The sequence below is a fragment of the Muscardinus avellanarius genome, assembly GCF_963383645.1.
Source record: "Muscardinus avellanarius genome assembly, chromosome: 2".
NCBI lineage: Eukaryota > Metazoa > Chordata > Mammalia > Rodentia > Gliridae > Muscardinus > Muscardinus avellanarius.
The window spans coordinates 78,928,517-78,950,374 of NC_137787.1; the positions used below are offsets into that span (position 1 = coordinate 78,928,517).

The 21,858-nt window shown below is 36.5% G+C and overlaps 1 protein-coding gene across 1 annotated transcript in view; it reads right to left on the bottom strand.

The window, feature by feature from the left end:
* Positions 1-6,843: 6,843 nt before the first annotated feature.
* The window catches only part of GPD2 (glycerol-3-phosphate dehydrogenase 2), a gene marked incomplete at both ends in the record, with an annotated part of 98,045 nt that continues 83,030 nt past the window's right edge, over positions 6,844-21,858 (bottom strand). Inside the window, 8 exons of the mRNA XM_080690136.1 lie at positions 6,844-6,969; positions 9,872-9,970; positions 10,139-10,217; positions 10,296-10,408; positions 17,257-17,415; positions 18,764-18,895; positions 19,464-19,639; positions 19,865-19,999. Coding sequence (XP_080546262.1) covers positions 6,844-6,969; positions 9,872-9,970; positions 10,139-10,217; positions 10,296-10,408; positions 17,257-17,415; positions 18,764-18,895; positions 19,464-19,639; positions 19,865-19,999 — 1,019 coding nt within the window. The remainder of the gene's footprint in view (positions 6,970-9,871; positions 9,971-10,138; positions 10,218-10,295; positions 10,409-17,256; positions 17,416-18,763; positions 18,896-19,463; positions 19,640-19,864; positions 20,000-21,858) is intronic.

The window sequence follows — 21,858 nt, forward strand, 5'->3', positions numbered from 1 at the left end:
ATGGAGAAAGGCAAGAAATGGAGATGGGAACAAATCCTACTGTTAGAAGACGACAAGGTAGAATAGAAACCACTTTAGCTTTCCGGAGTTTTCGTTCCAGACGTTAACTCCCTTGGTGCAGCACCCATCTTTGTGAGATTAAAGCTGAAAAGCTCCTGCCTTGAGCCTAAAGACCTCGTGAGAATTTTTACCGGGAAGTGTTCTGATGGGGTTACAATTCAACGTGAAGTAGAAATCAGGTTTTTGTTTTTGTAAGAAGTGCATCACGTACAGTAGGTTATACTAAAACCACTCTAATTGGTCTAATTTTTAATTATTAGAAACAAATTGTTCAAGAACGAAAGCCAGTTTTTAATGATCCAAAACAGAAATAAATGTTCTAGTCTATTAGCGTCCTATATGGAATAAATCAATATTAAAGCTAATTAACCCTTTTCAAAGGCATTTGTCCCAGGTTTTTATTTAATGGTTCAGTGCTGCTTAAGGCACGGAGCAAGCTGGATAAGCTCCATTTAAAAAATGGCCCATTTGGAAAACAGATTAGGGCTCACGATGACATATTTATCAAGATAAACTTGCCTTTTCTTCAACTATATAAATAACTAAACTGTTTCTTTTAAAGATGTCACAATAAAAATAGAGATTTAAGGGCAATAGCCAAATTTGCCCACTTAGTAACATTATAGCATAGTAACTGATTTCACTTACTGCTTGTGAACAATATTTTAGGAATGTCTTCAGTTTTCTACTTTCTTCAGGGTATTCCATACAGGAACTGGAATGATAGAGGTCCCGGCCACTCTAGGTCATATGTGAAATATAAACCTATGATTTGTCTTTTTTGGAAGAAGCCATCATTTTTTAATAGTGTCCAAACACATAGTGCAAGCCACATACCTTTCAGAACATAAATGACTACTCTGACATATGAAACCCAATGAAAATTATATACATTATTTAAGGAATTCGGCACTCTTCTCCCTTTGCGATACTAGCAATCACAGGCAGGGCATACTTTAATATCAAGCTATTTTTGACTTATAAAATAGATTGATATATTTTGTACATGAATTAAATTCTCCATGGTACCAGAGGAATTAATTTGTAATGTTATGAAATTTTGATTAGCCTGCTGTAAAATCAGAATTGTTTACCCCAAGTGTCTGGATTCTGACTCTTACAGTCTTTCCAAACAGATAATGAAATGAACGGAAGCAGTGGGGAGGGGGGCAGAGTAATTTATGAAAACATGCTACACCATAATTTTGCCATTTTTCTGCAATAAGGATGGCAAATGATTCATGGGATAAAATGAAATATTTCTCACTGTCATTTCAATGGATCTAAGATTTACAGCTTCTTAACTTGGATAGGAAAAACTCTGTATGCATAGAAATGAATTGTAAATCAATTAATGATGGAGACAAAATAACAAAATCCCTGATATTAAAGCAATGGTGAGAAAAATATAACAAACAAAGATAAGAAAAGGAGACTCTTCACTTAAACCTTTGAGGAAAGAATTTAGTACAGAGGAAAGCCTTTGCTTAAAACAGGGTATTGAACTCAGGTTAAAGAAAAATGATGTGTTGAGAAAGCTCATTATGTTTAGATAAGCAAAAAAAGATATATCCAAATTGGACTTTTAAAAACTACTAATAGAAAATATAGACCCAGTTTTATAATGTAATGTGAGAACAAATAAAGAAATCCCATCTGGAAAAAAATTCACTCTATAATTTAAGATTCTCCTCAGGTAAAACTTTTGTTAGATACAAGAGTCAAAATAAAAATATTTTAAACACATTTAGTTTATACCTCCCCAACTCCTTGACACACTTAAGGAAAGCTAACAGTTAACTAAAAATGAACCTGGTTCTATAAGAGCCATTGTGCCTGAAAAATGAGTACAGAAATGGCCTGCTTAAGACACAATATGGTGTACTTGAAAGGCTCAGGAGCTCATGGAACAGCCACAGCACCTGCCATGATCCAATATCCAAGGCGGCTCTCTGCAATTCAGTCCTCCTAATTCTTCCACCGAACCTGACATATTAAGATTAGAGGACACATTTCAAACCTTCAGTGTGAATACCCATGGTACGGTACAGTGTGCTGAGTAATTCAATTCAATGCCAAATGTGGAGAACAAAGATGGTACCGGCAATTCGGCTCTGCTTGACAGTATTTTGCTTAGATCTTGTGGATCTTATTATTCTGGATCAGGAACTTAACAAAATGTAAAGATACCTATTGGTTTTGTAAAAGGCCCACAATCCTCTCAGCACAGGGCCTGCAGGACTGTCAGTGGTACCATCCAGGCTCAAGTTAGGTAGTTCACAAGTTAGGTAGCTAATTATAGACCTCAAATTACTAAGTATAGGCAAAAACGGCTCATCATTTCTGCCTCTTATCCAGAAATTCTCTCATTGTGAGGGTGCCAGATCAATTTAAAACTTTGGTTGTTTCTTCCCTTCATGAGTCAAATGCCATCAGGTGAAATCTGACAACAGTAATAAGGCAATGTTGACAAAAATGGCAAAATATTGATGCGAGGCTCACATTTTCCTATTCTTATGACCATCAATTTTAAACATCTTGAAAACTGGGGGCAATATGTTGACAAAATTTAAAGTGCTATCCAATTTGATAAGCTGGATCAATGAAAATGTTTTCAAGTACAATGTATTTTTCCAGGCACAAAACATTGTTCCCCATCTGTCTAGGAGCTGAGGCTTTTGGAGTATTCTCCACAATTTTGAAGAACCTTTAGATGCTCATGGATGCCTTTGAGCACAGAGCCAGGAGGCAGAAAAAACGAAGGATGTCCTCCATGTACACGTGCAAATTAAAACTTACAAAATACCAGGGGCATTATAAAATTTGCCCACTGTTAAAGCTGATAACGGCTTTACTGATTTACTGACAATGGAAATATATAACATTTTTTTTTCTGTCAGAGCATTTATCAACACTTGGCAACCCTGCACTAACTTGACATGTAAGATGATCAAAATGGATTATGTAATCTTTCCCATTCATTTCTATTGATTTTAGTTATGATAAAATTCATCAGCGTGCTAGGGAACACATACGCTAAAGGCTCTGGTTGACATAAAAAAAAAAAAAGGAAAGAAAAAAAAGAATTCCAACTGAGTTGTAATAGGATGAATATAATTTTAGAATAGAATTGCACAAATACAGAAGTCATGCCCTAAAGGCTGCAGCAACAAATTAATACAAATAATTCTGTTTTCTCATAAAATTACATCTATGCAGATATTTCACTTTGGAGATAATATTATCGAATACCCAGCTAAAAGAACATGCATCATTAAAAAATTTAGTTTCTGCAAAATATTTTCAAACTTTTTTTTAAAGTTCAAGAGTAATCAAAGTTATGTGTCTGACTGCAAGTAACATCAAAATGCAGGCAAATGGACCATTTTAATCAGTTTTATTGATTCATGCTTTCAGTTCTTATTCAGTTAAAAACAAGGCACATTAAATACATCCTCTTATTGCTCTATAAATGCATGCAGCTCATTCTGTATATCAAAAGTAATAAATAATGGCGATAAAACACCAAGACAGTTATAAAAATGACAACCCAGCCTCAAACATAGTATTTAACAGTCCAATCTAGAACATTAACCTGACACAATACATAATAGTGCCACAGATGAACATGCAGTGTGTATCTCCACTCCAGGACTGGGCTTATACTCTTTGAAAACATAGTAGGGCTTTTGTACTTCCTTTAAAAAAGGTAGACATTATGCAAAACAGTGCAAGGTATAGCGTCATCGATTTCAATATGATTATATTCGTATGCCAAAAATTCTTACAAATGCATAAAAAAGGGAAATAAAAATCAATGATGACCCTTATAGTATGTTTAGCGAAAGTCAGAATAAAATTGTCATACAAAAGAGGAAGCTACACGTTTTGAAGCAGGCAAAACATAGCCACAACGTAGGCACAATAGGAAGCATGCATTGAATAGTAGAAATCCTATAGTTGCACTCAGTATAAATCGATTGATTGAAAGCAAGTATATTGCAGCATAATGGAGAGGAGGCACACAGACATGGCTTAACAGATATCCCAACATTAGGACTATGATGACCAAGGCGGGGTCAGCTTAAAGGAAATCCTATTCTCCAGTAGATGGGAGGGGGGCTTCACCTGAATCCCCTTAAAGGCTGTGTGTGGGGTGGGGAGTGCTAGGGATTGAACCCAGGAGCACTGTACCTTCGAGTTACACCCCCACCCCACTTCTGTGTTTTGAAACTGGGTCTCTCTTAATACACTGCGGAGGCTGGTCTTGAACCTGTGATCCCCTTGTCTCAGTTTTCCAAGTACTGGGATTACAGGCATCCAATACTTGTGGGGCCCCTTGAATAATTGCTTGATCATAAAAGGCAATCTTTGTTTACCTATCCCCAAACTCCTACAGAATTAACTAATGTAATGTTTATACAAAAAAAAAAAAAAAAGTTTTGTGCTTGGAATGAGTTCCAAAGGAGTTATTCCCCTCTCCCCCTTTTAAATCAAGTAAATAAGCTATGTGAGTTTAATTAAGAACTTATACAAAGATACTGGGGTTCTTTATTCACAGTAATGGCTTGAAACTAGTTTGTTTCCTAAATGAGTCTGTGGGCTTGGTAAAGGAGCATATGTTTTAGAAATAGCAGATCTTAAGCAAAAGCAGACATGGTCAAGACAAGCGCACTTTTCTTTGTCCTCAAAGGAACTTCATTCACTGCAAAGCGTGCACGCGTGAGGCCTGTTTTACAAACACAGATCTGCCCAAGCCACATTTTAAGCCTGTCCCTACTGTAACTGAATCAGGGAGGACACAAGTCATCATTATCTTGTTCTAACTAGAAAAAGAAAGAGAGAGAGAAAGGGAGAGAGAGAGAAAACAAATGTATACTACTGTGGTAAATCACTTGGGATGTTTTAAAGGACAGGTATTTTACCTACTTAGTGTCACTGGGTTCTAAACAGGGAAATATATCTTCTTGATAGAAAAACAATTAAGTTGCAAAGCCACATGCTTCCATTTATTAAAAAGAGAGAGAGAGAAAAAGCCAGTGGAAAAATATTCACACTTTAAAAGAAAAAATTTCACAGTAACATCTGGGAGGATCACTTGCTCTGTTTCAGGTTTTCCTTTAAGAAGTGGTAAGTATCTAAACTTCATTAAAAAAAAATAATAATAAACGGAGATGCTGTTTCTCCCTGCAGCTTCTGTTTGTTTCAGAGGCAGTGGGTGAGGGCTTAGGTGAGTGGACTTCCAGTTTATATTATGACATACAAACGGCATAAAGATATTCTACAATGTTAACATAAATAGAAATAATAGCATACAGCTGTTTTATGGACCAGGTTAAAAATCTAGGACTTCGTGTCCATGCAATGAAAACCTGTAGTGAAATAAAGTGTTCCATTTCCTCTTATATGTACAACCTGATCCTGGGGGCAGATAGTGAGCTTCAAAATAAGAAACATAATTAATATTAAGATTATTAAGATGACTTGTTAAGATGCTAAAAAAATATATAGCAAAAGCATCCCAAACTGGCATTTTTAATTCAGTACATGATTTGCTAAATTCAATGTGCAGTGATTTTTGTTTTGAGGTTATATGTATATGGGGGACCATGTGTATGTATGTATGCATGCATGTATATATGTTCATAGTGGGAGAAGGTGCTGAGTGTGGGTATTTCCTTTTCTGGACCCAGAATTTTTCTGTTGAGTACAAATGGAAAAGGGCATTGCAACCAGGCTGACCTTGGACATTGAATTGTTGTGCCTTATTTTTCACATAATTTTTATGAAAATCAACTAATGTCTATTCTACTCTCTTTTACTATCTTCTTACAAATATACCCCAAAGAGACCAGGTTTGACAATACCACCTACCTCAAAATTTAGGATTTGAAACTTGAAAATCATGTAATCATGTGTAAATTTATTAAGATGTTATTAACCCTTAAATATATTACTACTAGAAAGACTGGAAATATTTGGTGGTCTCATCCCTTTTATCTGACTTGCTGCTTACCTGCTGGTTTTAAATTAAGAAAAAAAATATAAAGGATCTTCCTGGCAACTATAATAGTCAAAGAAAACCAGCAGTGACTTGGGGGAGGGGAGAATGAACTGCTGAGATGAAACTATCACAGTAACTCCCAGCAAATGTCAACGCTATCCTTATCTCATACCTGCGATTCTGGCAGCTTTCAGAGTTTCTCTTTTGAGACTTGTAACCAAAACTAAACCAGACCTCAACTTTTTCTTTCCAGTTTTGCCAAGCATCCTCAAGATATAAAATTGTGCAATATTGCGTCGAAGAAAACGGAAATCAAGCTAGAGGAAAAAGGGACTGAAAAGTCTCCAGAAACTATCATTTTGACAGGTCATTCTTTTTAAGATCTAATGTTACCCACAAGCTTAACATCCAGAGCTCTGTACAAGTCACAAAATTTTCTTACTTTTTAAAATTTCTGCCTCTAGAACTGATTTAGAGTAAATTAATAAAAAGAATGTCAAGTCTATCAGGTCACAAAATTAAAGCAAAACATTAATCAATGTGCACTGAGGATGAGAAATATACACTTTTTAGAAGCTAGATTGAGTGGCAAATACAAATGAAGTATTGGCAAAGTAAGTTGGCAAACAGACCAACATTCTACAGTTTTGGAATGTTTTCCAGTGTTATAAAAGGCAGCTACCACAGCCATTACTGTAGAGTGGTTTAAGTCATTTCTGGTTGTCACATGGTGATTTGCTGTTCCTATTGTTTGTTGGCTGTGGATTTACTGGTCAGACTCACAATCCTCCACAGCTACGGTCCACTGGAATCGGCACTCTTTGGTCAAGGTTCTCCTCTGCAGTTTTCATTAGTATAGCAAGCCGGCTTCCAGACACCCTTCCTTTCTGAATGGCACTCATCAGCTTAAAGAGAAAATATGCAACAGACTGAGAAGGCAGGCAACACATTCCCTCATCTTCAGCATCGTAATGGTTCCTACAGCAGCGGACAGAGGAAACTCAGTGCTCCATCAAAAGCTGTAGCAAGGACTACAGCTCAAGTAAGAACAACACAATTTTTTTAACACTTCAGGAAGAAGGGAAAGGCAGGTATTTTACCACGATTGCAAAAAACGTCTACTTAGCAAATCAACCTGCCTTTAAAAGCAATTTGAATGTATCTATTTCGGGGGGTGGGGATTGCCTTAATGTACTCAGGAACATTTTTTTAAGCATCTTCAAATATTGAATTTTTAATTCCATTTAAAAATCTTAGAAAGGAATCTTGGGGATTGCACAAAGACAAAGCATGGCCTACATTTACCCTTTTTTAGTGTTACTGTACTTGACAACATCAAGTCCCCTAAATCCAAATTCCTTAAAGACTTTTTAAAATAATTTACATTTAAGTCCTTAAAAATGGACCCAGAGATCTACCTTAAGAATTGAAAGCACTCCACAACCCAGATTTTCCCTAATTCATTTTTATCCAGTGGATAAAATCAGAATTAGTCTTGAAATTATATGCAGTCAGCAGGCAAAGGCCTTTAATCTGGAAAGCACCTTGCAATTATGAGCATGAGGGTATTTTTTCCATTTCATGTTGATGTGGTTTTAACTGTTTGCTTTTCTTGATTTAACTTCTCCAACCTTTTTATTTATTTACTTTATCAAGAACAGAGTTAGCCATTCATCAGAAAAATGCATGTATAAAAAAATTTAAAATGTTTTTAGGCTTATGGCTTTTAAGCCTCTAGAGAAACGTTTCTTAAAACAGTTCTGCATAGGAGTCAGAAGCATCTGCCAAGGGGCAGGATCAGAATTTCATGACCTTATTAAAAGCTGTTTCACAAGAGATTGCTTATTAGAGGTGTACTCCTACATGCAGAAGTGCCATTAAAGCCAAAACCTGGAAATAAAGTCATGTAGTCAGGCAAAACCTATAGTGATCCTTTTGTGAAGATGTTTGATAAATAGTATCTAAATTCAAAAGTAGATGCTTAATAGGATAAGTGTTGGTTCTTAATCTTCAGAAAAGGAAAATATTTTATTAAAGCAGACAAACAAACCTGGAATCATACTTCACAACAGAGTAATCATGTAATATAAAGAATGTTGGTATCTAAAAATAAAAATAGTAGGCATCAAAATATGAAAATTATTGTCTCTGATTCCAGGAAGACCATCAAAGTTTATTAGAGGTAACAAAACTGAGAGAGAGAGAATTTTCTTTCAGATACAAATAGCATAACATGCACCAACCTCAAAAAGCTAAAATTAAAAAAAAATATTATCTGTTTGTAAAAACCATAATACAACAAAAAATTAGTGTTTGGTAGAAATATATTTCATGAAAAATATGGTCAGCATTTTAATTTAAAAATTAAGCTGTATATTTTGACTGACTAGAAGCATGAACAGTCTATTTCATTTAGAATTGGACAAGAAATACTCAATTATTAAGAAACTCTATAAGAAAATCTGCAGGTGGTTTAAATTATTTTCTATGTTTAACTCTATTCCATTCAAGAAAATTACTTAAAACCCAAACCACATAGCATATCCATTAAATTAGATTCTTAATGTTTCTAAAACCCCAGGTTTTTCAACCCTTAATGCTGTTGTTTATTTACAATATACATGAAATGAAGCGTAAGCCATTTCTTTGAAGACAAGTTTCCAAGATCATGAGACAATACAACATTCTCCAGGAGAGCTATACAAAAAAATACATTAAATGGTTTTTGATTCCAAAACATAAATTTTAAAATTCAATTTAGAATGTGCATTTAGTTCAAGAGTGAGCTAAAGAACTAAACATTCTTTTTCTAATGCTGGACACAACCTGTGAAAATTTTCTGCATTTAGATTCAACAATGTTCTTATCTGCAGCTCATCTCCAGAGAGACAATTACCATTTCCTTTGCCTTGATCTTGTTTGTTTAACTTGACACAGTGAAGAAAGGGCTGACACTGACCAAAATCCTCAGCATTAATTTATTTCATGTTCAGCATTCATCATTGCCGTGGTGCAAGCAAGACCTGGCATTCATTTGAAAATACCTGTCCAAGAAGCACTACAGAAAAAAACCTGACTGCTTAGAAACCAATACATTCTTCACATGATCAGAGTCATATGGACAGCTACAAATAATGTATTGGCTATGTTGAATTTCTTTTTCGTAAGGAAATCCTAAGGAATTATGTATAGCATCTAGTTTGAAGTGAAAGTAACTACATTTATTTCCTTATTGGTTACAAAGATTAAACAAATGAAACTTCAGTAAGTTGAAAATTGGATATGGAAATGTTTAAATGATATGGTCTTGATCCCAGAAAACAAGTTTTCTTCCTTTTGCTCTTTTTTTTTTTTTTTTTTACAAAGGAAGAATCTAATCACTGCATCCCTTAGTAAATATGATTCTCAAATGAGTACAATAATTTTAAAAATTCCATAAAAATTACTTTCCACATTAGAAATATTTGCTGCCTCCTTTGGCATCAATAGAGAATAGTCCAGCAATGATATTCCATGCCATACTTCTTTTTTAAAAAATGCTTTTAGTTCAACCTTTTAATCCTCATTAATTTGGATTTAACCTTAATTGTCCAATGTAACAGAATATTTCTTATAAAAAAGAATATGTCCTAAATAGAGCATTATCCTGGTGAGCAGATATGCCATCATTGCTGGCTTCAAGCTTTCTGTTTTTCAGAATGGAGTCACAAATGTATGGGCTTAAGAATTTATTCTTGAACATTCATTTTCAATAACGACAACTAAAAGATAAAAGCAGATACACCTACTTCTTTTGCCACAACTCACCTGCAAGAATTCATTGAGTTCAACCTGTCCATTTTTGTTCAGATCTACTTCATTCAGAATTTCATGTAGTGTGTTTTCATCCATTTGCAAATTGATACTCTAAGTTAAAAAAAAAAGCACAGAATAAGGTTAATTCAAAGTTGTGCAGTTCCTTTTACTGTCACTAAGCTTTCAAAAATTAAAATATTACTTGTAGAAAACACTAGATATGAAAAATTATCTTCACATTTTTCTACTATCAAAGACTGATACTAAACAAAAAATTACCTCTAATACACGTTGAACATCAACAGTGGTAATAAAGCCTTTTTGGTCTGCATCAAACTTGTGAAATCTCTTCTTGTACCTGTAACACAACATCGAATAATGGGAAAATATACTTATGTAGAGGAAGAAGAAAGAGAGAAAAATTTACTAGAAATACCTGTCAATGTCTGAAGGCAGCAGGCTGATTTCAGTGCGATCTGTTAACTGTTCCGATCGAGATTTATAACCCATTTCATAATAGAGAAACTTTGTGGCAGTTTCAAGTTCTACCTAAAACAGATATTCAAAGTTCAAAAATTGATATAATTAATGATTTTCTTTTCTCATTTTATCTTTTGATCTGCAAAAAGGACACTGATCCTCATATACCTGACCATCACATTTCTTTTATTTCATCCAGTTTTATGGTCAATAAAATTCACCTTTTAGGCATGCAACTTGACATCTACTTTAATACAATCAAGATACAAAACATTTCTACCACCCTAAAAACTTCCACCTGTCCATCTGCAGTTGATTCCTTCCCCTGGTCTTGCCCAAGCATCTGCTGATCTGTTCTTGGTCTCCAGGGGTTGCCTTTTCTGGAATTTTATTTATATAGAATGTAGTCTACTGTGATAAACCATTCTCACATAGCATAACGATTCATGTTGATACATTTTTTTTTTTTTTTTTTTGGTGGTACTGGGGTTCCTGGAAGCCCTTCTACCTCCGGGCTACACTCCCAGACCTCTTTTTACATTTTATATCTGGAAACAGGGTCTCCTAAGCCAGCGCGCGCGGCTGGCTTCGAACCTGCGTGATCCTCATGTCTCTGCCTCCCAAGCGCGGGGATTACAAGCGTGAGCCACCACGCCCGGCGATACATGTTTTGATATACATTTTTATTGCAGAATATTCTTGCACAGTATTGGCCAACAAATTCTATACAATCAAATTCTTATATTCTGTTAATAAAAAGCAGTTAAAAGTGAAGATATCTGTGATTTGAGTAACAACTCTAATATATAACATTCAAAGCCAAGGCAGACATCCTAAGATTAGCTATGTTGAAAGTTTGTCTGATTTTTGGGGGGGTCATAGGAGGAACTCTAAATGAAGAAGAAACCATAGATGAGCAAATAAGGCTGCCTAACTGGGGAGGATGAGAGAGGGGAAGAGGGAAATTCCCTAATGTACATGACATACATTCACAAACATCTCAAAGTCAGTAACTAAGCCAAAGGAGGAGGGAGGGGGAGGGAGCGGAGTGGGAATTGGGGAAGAACTAAATGAGTGATGTGAGAGTATAAGCCTCTACCATCTTGTACTCCATTAAGATGTGTGACTACAATGCACCAACAGAAAAAGAAAAATGTTGACTCAAAAAAAAAAAAAAAAAAAAGACTGAGCATGGTGGTGCACGCTTGTAATCCCAGCATTTGGGAGGCTGAGAGAGGAGGATCACGGTTTACGGACAGCTTCAGCTACTTAATGAGGCCCTCTGCAACTTAGTGAGACCCTGTTTCAAAATAAAGAATAAAAAATAGGGCAGAGGGTGTAGCATGGAGGTTGAATGACCCTGGGTTCCATACCCAAATCCGGAAGAAGAAGCAGGAGAAGGAGATGAAGACAAAGATGAAGATGAAGAAGAAGCTGGGAATGGTGGTGCACACTTGTAATCCCAGCATTTGGGAGGCTGAGACAGGAGGATCACTGTTCGCAACCAGCCTAAGCTACTTTAGTGAAGCCCCTTGGAACTTAGTGAGACCTTGTTTCAAAAATAATGAATAAATAAAATAGGGCTGGGGGTGTAGTTCAGAGGTAGAATGCCCCTGGTTCCATCCCTAGTACTGAGGAAGGAAGGAAGTCATTGGGATTCTGCTAACTAGAGTCAAGAACTGAGCTGTCCTCAATACTTACCCTTTCTGTTTTCAATGGCCCTAGTCTTAACAGATACTGTTGCTGCAAGCACTAGCCTTCTTGGTTTTCATGTCAGTGTGTGACCTAAGTACCTCTAAACTGACTCTATTGTAGTGAATTTTGCTTTCAAATTTCTCTTTTCTCATAAATATGAATTTGCATGTAAACACACAGACACTTATTCTCTGTACATAAACTTTTCCACCCAGGTTTTGTCCGCTTGGCTGTGTAGCTGACTTTTTTACAATGGATACAACATATAAGCCACTTTTGAATGAAAGCTTTTAAGTAACTTCATAGTTTTCCTTGATTTTCTGGCTCCTGTGCCATGACGAGGGCAGGCATTAGATGAGATATAAAGTCATTTTGGACAGGGAAAAGGGCCAGAGCAGCTATCATGCAGCTTTCATGAAGTATAAGTGAAAAATAAGGGCTTGCTGAGGTTTACAACTATGATTCTGAAGTTACAGATTATACTTTATAACTTAGTAAAAAAAAAAAAAAATCATTGCAAGTCTTAAGTTCCCCAATTTCCCAGCAAAGGACATAAGTAACTCAATGAGTTCCCAGTTTTGGTCTGAATTGTTAAGTGCCAGTGAAGGAAAACAAGGAAAATAAAACAATAGCACATATCCGTTGCGAGAGATGTGTTCGTATTCCTTTTCTTAGGCCAGTGATAAGACTTTTTCCCCCCTTACTTTCTCTTAAGAAATAGAAACCATAAGTGTTCTTATGTAGCAAAGACAAAGTTATGAATGCTAAAAAAGTTCTGAGTTTAAAATACTGTGTGTGTGTGTGTGTGTGTGTGTGTGTGTGTGTGTGTGAGAGAGAGAGAGAGAGAGAGAGAGAGAGAGAGAGAGAGAGAGAGAGAGAGAGAGAAAGAAATAACACTTGCTACTGAAATCTCTATCACTAGTAAAGGGCATTCTTTCCTAGCAGAGTTCTCTCCACACACAAGAAAATCCACCAGTCATCATAAATTAGTTTGCTGCTCCTCTGCTAATTTTGCCCAGCCATTGTCTATAAAGCTAGTTTAAAATTCCTATTGTTGGAAATGCCTTCTCTGAAACTTCTCCAACAGTCCCTTTCTCAGTTCATTTTCCTTCATTGTCTATGTAATTTTTCCATCATCCAACAAACAAGGAATCAGAGTTTTTCCCTCAAGGTTACAATGTACTGTCTAAAATCTTTCCTAAGATTCCAAAAAGGGAACCATAAGGCCACTGTCTAAAGAATTCTAGCAATTTGGGGGGTAATAAGTTTCGCTGAGAGTAGCCTATGAAATGATGGCCCCAATTCTTAAAAAGTTTTGTGTTGAGATTAAATCTATCTCCTTGCACGCATCTTTCAGATGAGCAAAACTTTCCTACCATACAGAAACTTAATGTCTATTTTCTCTATCACAGTGCACATATTTAAAGATGTAATCTATCATGGACTTTCCTTTTTCTTCTCTTTTCTTTTTTTGTTTCAGTATAGAACTACTCTTTTGTATAAATGTGACTTCAAATCCTTATACCACACTGAATAATTTCCTCTAGACCACAAATGCTCTTTCACATAATACAATTATCATAACAAAACATTATAAACAAACAGAGATCTGTCAGGTACTTAGAAGACAGTATCTATTCAGCTTCATCAACCTAGATATATGATTTCTATTAATGAAGCTTAAGACTTCAAGTTGATCCACAGTTAACTATTATATATTCACAGTTAACTAAAACCATATTTTTTCTACATGTTCTATGATTCAGTCTTGTTCAAATGTATGCTGAATTGTTAAAGTTGTTTTTCTACCTAACGCAAGATTTGCCATTTATCTCCATATATACCTAATGAAATTTCACCCATTATTTCACTGTGTTAACAAACATTCTCTCACCTTTCAGTTTTTGGTTATTTGGTTACAAATCTACCGGTTTTACAAAAGAAAGATTGCACAAAGCAACTTTAAGACTATTTTATTTGTAAGACTCAATCTACTTTGGCAGTCTTCCTTCTAAAAAGTCTCTAATTAGAAAATGTATCTTTTGTCTGAAAGTTATAAGCTCTACTTATAAATTCTACAGGAAAGCATTTCCCAACACATGTCCTAAGCAATACTAACCCCCACTTCCTGCTCAGCTCTCCCAAAATATGAGGGTTCAATCTATCTCCAAATAAATTCTCTTTGGAAATTGATAACACACTTCTTAAGCATTATGATTCCAAATTACTTAAGTTTCCTGAGAATTTTCCCAACTCTTTTGACCATATAGTGATCTTCTTATATTTATTCATTTATACCTCAGTGTATAAATGGCCTCCTGTCTGAATATCTGTTCTCCATGACCAATATTTATTTTGCTGTTTCACACATTAAAAACCAAAAGAAAGCACTGGTTTTAAATTATAATCTAACCAGATTTGGCAGTGTTGCTTTCTCTAAATGTCCCTGCCAATTCCTTTACCAATCACCAACTCAGTAGACAACACCTTTCCCCTAATCAATTCTTCCAGGTCAGTTGAATTTCAGTCTTGAGTATCAATTCCTCTAAATGTTTCTCAAATTTTAAAAATATAGAGACATTTCTAAGGTATATTTGTATTAAATCCACCCAATTAAATTTTAAGATCCTTGATACTATGAGCTATTTATTATTCCCCTAAAATATTTGGTACAATGTTCGGTATACAAATCACTCATTAAGTATTGAACGGTAAAAACAACCACAATTCATCTACAGACAGTTATTTATCACCTTGTTCCTCTTTCTCTTTTTCAGGTTAAATAATCCCAATGCTTTTAACCTTTTCTCAGAAGTCCAACTTTCTAACCTTTTAATTCGCCCCCCCCCCCTTTGTTCTCTCTAAACTGCCTACAGTTCTCATTAATACTCCCGTGTCTCAAGCATTGAATAAATAACTAGGTCTTTTATTTTTTGCTGCTTTGTTAGGAGAAAAGGAAGAATATTTATTTCTAAGCATATGAGTCTGCTCATAAAATTTGAAATGCAGTTAAATGTAGCTTCCAAGGAAGGCCACGCACAACCAGTTTAGAGAATTTTCTTCTTCCTTCCTACCTCCCACCACCTGAATTCCTAGTACAAAATATGTTCCTACATATTCAAATCATTCCAACCATAATTCTTGTAAGAACAGATTATCACCAATCCTTCTATATGGAAAAATGACACAGCAGTAAGTTTCATTCTGTGTTGCCTTGGTATGGAGCTTTAGCTGATCAAACTAAAACTCCAAACTAGAAAAGCTAAATAGCAGACCGGATGATGCAGAGGCAACAGGGAAAACTGCTACTATGGGATCACAACACCAGGTGTTAATCCCAACTCTATAATTTATTGCTATTAAGAACTCTGACAGGGATTCACTCTGTGAGCCAGTTTCCTCAAATACAAAGCAAGCAGAGATTATACCTCACAGAGGCAGGCACGGTAAGGATTAAAAAATGGTGACTTCTGTCTTCAGTATACTCTAATACAACACATTAAAAATTTCAAATGATACTCCACTTGAGAATATGGCAAGAAGACAATAGTCTATGAACCAGGAAATGGGTCCCTACTAGATGCAAAATCTGATAATCCCTTACATATGGATTTAGCCTCCAGAACTATAAGTACATTTTTGTTCTTTAAACCACTTAGTCTACGGTCTTTCTGTTATAGCAGCCCAAATGGGCCCAGTTATTTTCTGCGTTACAACTTCCTCTTAGTTTCTCTCATACTTCATTTAATTTGACTATTACCTTCTCTTGAATTCTCCCTTATCTTCCCAAATTCTAAACTTGAGAGTGTACCAGGGGTCAGTCTTGGGGCCGCTTTCATCATCTAACTACAATAACTCCATGATTTCACCCAGGTGGATGGCTTAAAATCCAATTTAAATTTATATCTCTAGCTCTGGCCTCCTTCTGAATTTCATTCTGACATACTCAATGGCATGGATTTTGTTTTAATAGAATCACAAAAGTTGTTAAAGCACAGACACCAGCTTGGGGGAGAGGATCTACCATGATAATTCATACAAGAGATGCTTGAATCAGGGTGATAGCCACTGAATGTCTTAAAGCTTTGAATTGACCCACTATTAAAATAAATATGGTATTTGCTGATGAATTTAGATAAGGTGTGAGAAAATACATATAGTATAGTAATAAGCAACTGAAAGGTAAAATAGCTATTTATGTCATGGAGAAGTCTGTGGGAATAGTAGTTGGAGAAGGTAGGAAGAGGTAATCCAAGAGAAGTGGACAGAATCAACTGTGTCAGGGGCTGCTGATTGATCAAATAAAAAGTGCACTGAGAGTGGACAAGTATACACTGAGCAATGTGGATGTTACTGATGAACCTGGCCAGGTCAATATAGCAAAAATGGCCTACATGAAATGGATCCAACTGGGGAAAAAAAGAATTTTTTAGCTTAGAAAGTAATTCTAATAAAAATATTAAAATGTTCATAAGCCTCTGCATATCACAAAAGTTTGGGTTAGTTGAAAACCATGAAAATCTATTTATTGCATAAGCCCACACATACACAAGCATGTGTATACAAAACAGATATACCTAATCATCAATTAGCTTTCTTTTTTTAATTTGGATATAAACATAAACTCTCAAATGACACAAAGGAGAAGCGCTGGGTGTTTGATAGTAAAACTAGTGTTTCTTAACCAAAAAGAAACTAGCAGGATTGTGAACCTCACTAACTACATCCTGAGAGTTTTCAGTGAAAATCAGAAAAGGTTCTACTTCACAATTGTTCATATCTTTCTTTTCTATGAATCATGGCCATGAATTTATGAGCATTCTCTACAAGATATTTTCCAGGAGCAGTGAAGTTTGGACACAAGAATCTCTTTCCATTTTCCTAAAGCCTAGCATATTGGATATATATGAATATAGACATTGACAAAAAAATCTCAAGTCACCATCAAAAATTATTCTACAGAGAAAGCTGTTACAGTTTTGTAAATGGAGCAGTGGTTTTAAAGACTTCTATATAATACCTTTTTCCTAGGCCGGGCGTGGTGGTGCACGCTTGTAATCCCCGCACTTGGGAGGCGGAGACAGGAGGATCGCGCAGGTTCGAAGCCAGCCGCGCTGGTTTAAGAGACCCTGTTTCAAAAATATAAAATAGGTCTGGGAGTGTAGCCCGGAGGTAGAAGGGCTTCCAGGAACCCCAGTACCACCAAAAAAAAAAAAAAATACCTTTTTCCTATTTTCATCCCAATTCAGTTCTCTGCCCATCAGTTCAACAATTCTGGGTAGGGCTTCCTCTGCAGCCTGGACATTGAGAAAAGCCAGACGAGTGCGCCGTGAAATCATATCCACTGCGGTGCAGGCATACTCCTTAATCCCATATTTCACCTACATTATAAAAAAAAAAATCAGTTAAGACCATTCCCTCTCTCTCTCTCTCTCTCTCTCTCTCTCTCTCTCTCTCTCTCTCTCTCTGTGGTACTGGGGATGGAACACAGGGGCCTTCTACTTCTGGCCTATGCTCCCAGACTTAATTTAGAAATAGGGTCTCACTAAGTTGCAGAGGGCCTCACTAAGAATCTGAGGTTGGCTTTGAACCTGAGTGATCCTCCTGTCTCAGCCTCCCAAACACTGGGATTAAAAGCGTACAGCACCATGCCAGGCTCAGTTTAGACCTTTCTTTAAAGAGACAAAATAAAGTTTTACTTTTATAAAATTCATGCTTTGAAAAGGGGACATTTTTCTTTACACTCTCACATTCTCCGGAAGCACGACACAATATACAGGACACAAGTCCTCCATTAGCTGCGGTGGTGGGTGTGCGTGTTGGAAAATGGCTTCATCCTGAGTAGAACCTGCATAAGCAGGTAGACCACATCACTGCTCATCAACAGGCCACAGGAAGCATTACTGCTCTTCCCCTACACCCATGGAGAAGTTAACCTACATAGCGAACAGGCCAAGGATGAGCTTGGGAATGCTCTGGTCTCATCTCTTCAAGCTGTGAGAATACTAGATGGCAGAGGCCTTGGATTCAGTCAAGGATGTGCTTATTGGAAACTGGCGATTTGAGGTCCAATAAATTATGAATAAAATAAACCATGGCCTCTGGTTTCATAAAATATGAGAACGATGATAAACAAGGCTTAAATCTTTGAGAAATTTATCAAAGCTGGATATGTCACCAGGAAAGACAGGTGTGGTACATACTAGAGAGTAACAAATTTACAAAATGGACAAACTGAATTTGCAAGACTTGGCATAGATCTATGGAGAAAAAAGAGATCCAAACTTTATAGTATTACCATGATCAATATCACTTCAGAATTTAAGTTTTATGAGGGAAAGAACCTCCACTGGGCAGACAGACACTTTATTCCTGACTTTAGCTGACACGAACACATTAAAGCTTAGCTACCTAAAAGCCAGGCATGGTTGCAGGCATGGTGGTGCACACCTGTAATTCCAGTACTTGCGAGGTTGAGACAGGAGGACTACAGGCAAAAGGTCAGCCTTAGCAACAGAGTGAGACTATGCATCAAAATAAAAAATAAAATTAAAAAAGGATAGGGCTGGGGGCATAGCTCAGAGGTAGAATGGCCCTGGGTTTAGCCTCCAGAAACAAAACACAAAACAAACAAACATAGTTACATAAAAATTTTGAAGACAATAAGGAATGAACGTATGAGTTGGAGCCTCTGCCAGACAAGAAGTGCCCACTCGACCATTCACATACCTCTGCTTCAATATAGGGGAATTCTGACACCAGACGTACTCCAACAATAGGCCACCTTTTCCCGGTCACACTTGCCATTTTGGCCACCTCGAAAGCCTTGTCACCGTAAGTGGCAGCAAGATGCTGTGCCACCTAGAGAAACAAAACTACATTAGCAGGCACGCTGAATTTCAAGAACTTTCAAGTACAAAGCAAAAAAAAAAAAAAAAAAGTGTGTGTTTATCTTGTCAGCTTTCTTGCGGTGTGTAACTAATAGTTCTCGGAGAGTATTAGGTTTTGATTTTGTGGGAGGAACCACTTGGGCTGTGAATGCTTAGGCCAGCATGAACTCAGCTACTCATGCATCACTGTACCAATGACTGATGAAGCTTCAGCTTCATTTTGCTCCTGATACCACTTTGAGGAACGGCCTTCCTCAGGTTTGGGATGGAGAGAATTTGGAAAGCTCTGTAGACTTGGAACAAACCAAATATACTCCAGGTTTCAAAACTGGAAACTAAAAATGTCCATTGCTTTCAAAGCAACTCTAGCAATAACTCCTTAGTTTACTTTCTCAAAACACAGAGCACAGAGTAATGCACCTGTCCAGCAAAAGGACACTCTCAACCGGGAGGCCACCCCACAGTTGGTTGCTGATGCTGTTTTTGGCTACCGTGAGAAATGAGGGAAAGAGTGAGAAGATGTGGGAATGCACACTCACCTCACTTTCAAGTCCATAATCTTGGACGAGCCTGATGTAGAGTGTGGGGCTCCAGTCTTTGCCACCTTGAAGGAAAAGCCCAACAGTTCTACTTGGTCCTGCTTTCAAATTGTGCATCTTGATGGCAGCGTTCACGGTGTCCTCTGCCATAGATCGATAAGTTGTCCACTTCCCACCTATGGAAAGGTTAGTAAATAATTTGTAAGGGTTGCCAGCCCTTAGTTTTCTTGTAATTAACCATTTGTAAGCTTATTAATAAAATCTACTAGTTTATATCAAACATGTCAAAGCAATGTGTGAAACTGGACTCAAAATCATAAAAATAAACACTTTTTTTATTAGAATTAAATATTACAAGCTTGTATTTGAAGCATATCTAAATAACCCACAATAATCCATACCTGCTATTGTTATAAGGCCACTCTCACTGACATCAACAACGTGATTTCGGGAGATGGACTGAGTGTCCGCAGACTTGGGATCGGTAACGAGGGGGCGAATGCCACTCCATGCTGCCAGGACATCCCCTCTTCTCACTGGTAGGAATCAATACCAGGGGTTATAAAGAGTGCTCAAAACCATTTCAACAAAAGTAAGAAATAAGTAACAAGCAGGAAAGCATTCAGCAAAAGGAATACATGAGGGTGCACTTAAAAAAGAGAGAAAATTTTTCAACAGAAGAACTCTAAGACTGGATAGTACAAGAAAAATTCACGAGGCATCAATCTGCAACAAAGATAGATCTACCTGAAAGAGAACTTGAACATCACTGTGTATTGAAGAGGAAGCAAAAGAAACAAATGTTAGCAGCCCTTCAACTGCGATAACCTGGAGTATTTAAAAACAAAAAGAAACTAAGGTGGAAACAAAAACCATCCAAGAAGCATAAGAATTGTTTAATTTCCTTCGAGAATATATTCTGCTATCTATTCTTTGAGAAGACAAAGATCCTTATTAAACAAGTCTGTAGCAGAATATTTTTCCTATCATCACTATTACTTATTTATTGAGAATTAACAGAAGACTCAGGACTAAGCAAAACACTAAACACTAAACACACACATCCCAACTCCTTAGTCTCACAAAGCCCTAAGTTGGGGATTATTATTCTTACCACAGAGACTGAAAAAGTTTTAACCAATCATGTTTGGCAACCAACTTGCCAAAAACAAGCATCTTTCACATGGTGAAACAGAATCAGAAGCAAGTTCTTTCTGATATTAAAAATCTATTCTTACCTGCTAAACAGTTTCTCTCTCTCTCTCTCTCTCTCTCTCTCTCTCTCTCTCTCTCTCTCTCTCCCCTACTGACAATTTTCATAGTCTACCTTTTTCTTTTTTTTTTCTTTTCTCCTCCTGTTATCTTCATAACTGACACAGAAACAGGTATATTGGCTCTTCTAAGTAGGTATACTTAATACTTGTGGTATAGGGTATTGAAGTCCCTTCAACATCCAAGACACTTTAAAATCATCCTCACAATCTCTGCCAAAATACAATTTAGTCATGATACCAAAGTTTATATTATTATTAGTTGTACAAGAGTACCTAAAAATAGCTGAGAAGAAAAATAATAAATAAAAATAACTGAGAAAAGATTAGATGTGGTTCTGTTCTAACACTGAAGCAGGAGCAAGACCCACAGGCGGGATTTTCAGAATCCACCCTTTTTCTTTTTTATCAATTTCAAGGGTACCCTAGTTCTTGTTTCTGCTTTTTTTATTCCTCTTTTTCAGAGAGATGACTATATGCACCAATCCAACAGCTGCCCAATGGTGTAGACTATAGAAAGGTGAGTATCTGTTTTTTCTGCTGTATTTACTGTGGTCAATCAGTTAACCCAATCTTGATAAGAGAAATATAAGCACAATTTTGCTTTATTTGTGCTGGGTCATGCATGACCTCCTTCATCACACACCCAGCCATTACCCGTACAGTTAAAACATCCACTGTGAATACTTGAAAACCTCAAGACAAAGGGAAAACTGGAGCTTCACATATGAAAGGATGAAGTTGAACCCTTACTTTATACGATAAACAAAAATCAACTCAAAACTGATCAAACACCTAAATATTACAGCTAATATAGCCGGGCGTGGTGGCGCACGCTTGTAATCCCCGCTCTTGAGAGGCAGACAGGAGGATCGTGCAGGTTCAAAGCTGGACGCACTGGCTTACAAGACCCTGTTTACAAAAATAAAAAAGTATAAAATAGGTCTGGGAGTGTAGCCCAGAGGTAGAAGGGTTTCCAGGAACCCCAGTACCACCATAAATAAATAAATAAATAAATAAATAAATAAATAAAATAAGAGCTAATATAAAATCATAGAAAAAAACAAATGGGAAAATTTTATGACAGTGGATTTGGCAATGATTTCCTCAGCATATCAAAAGTA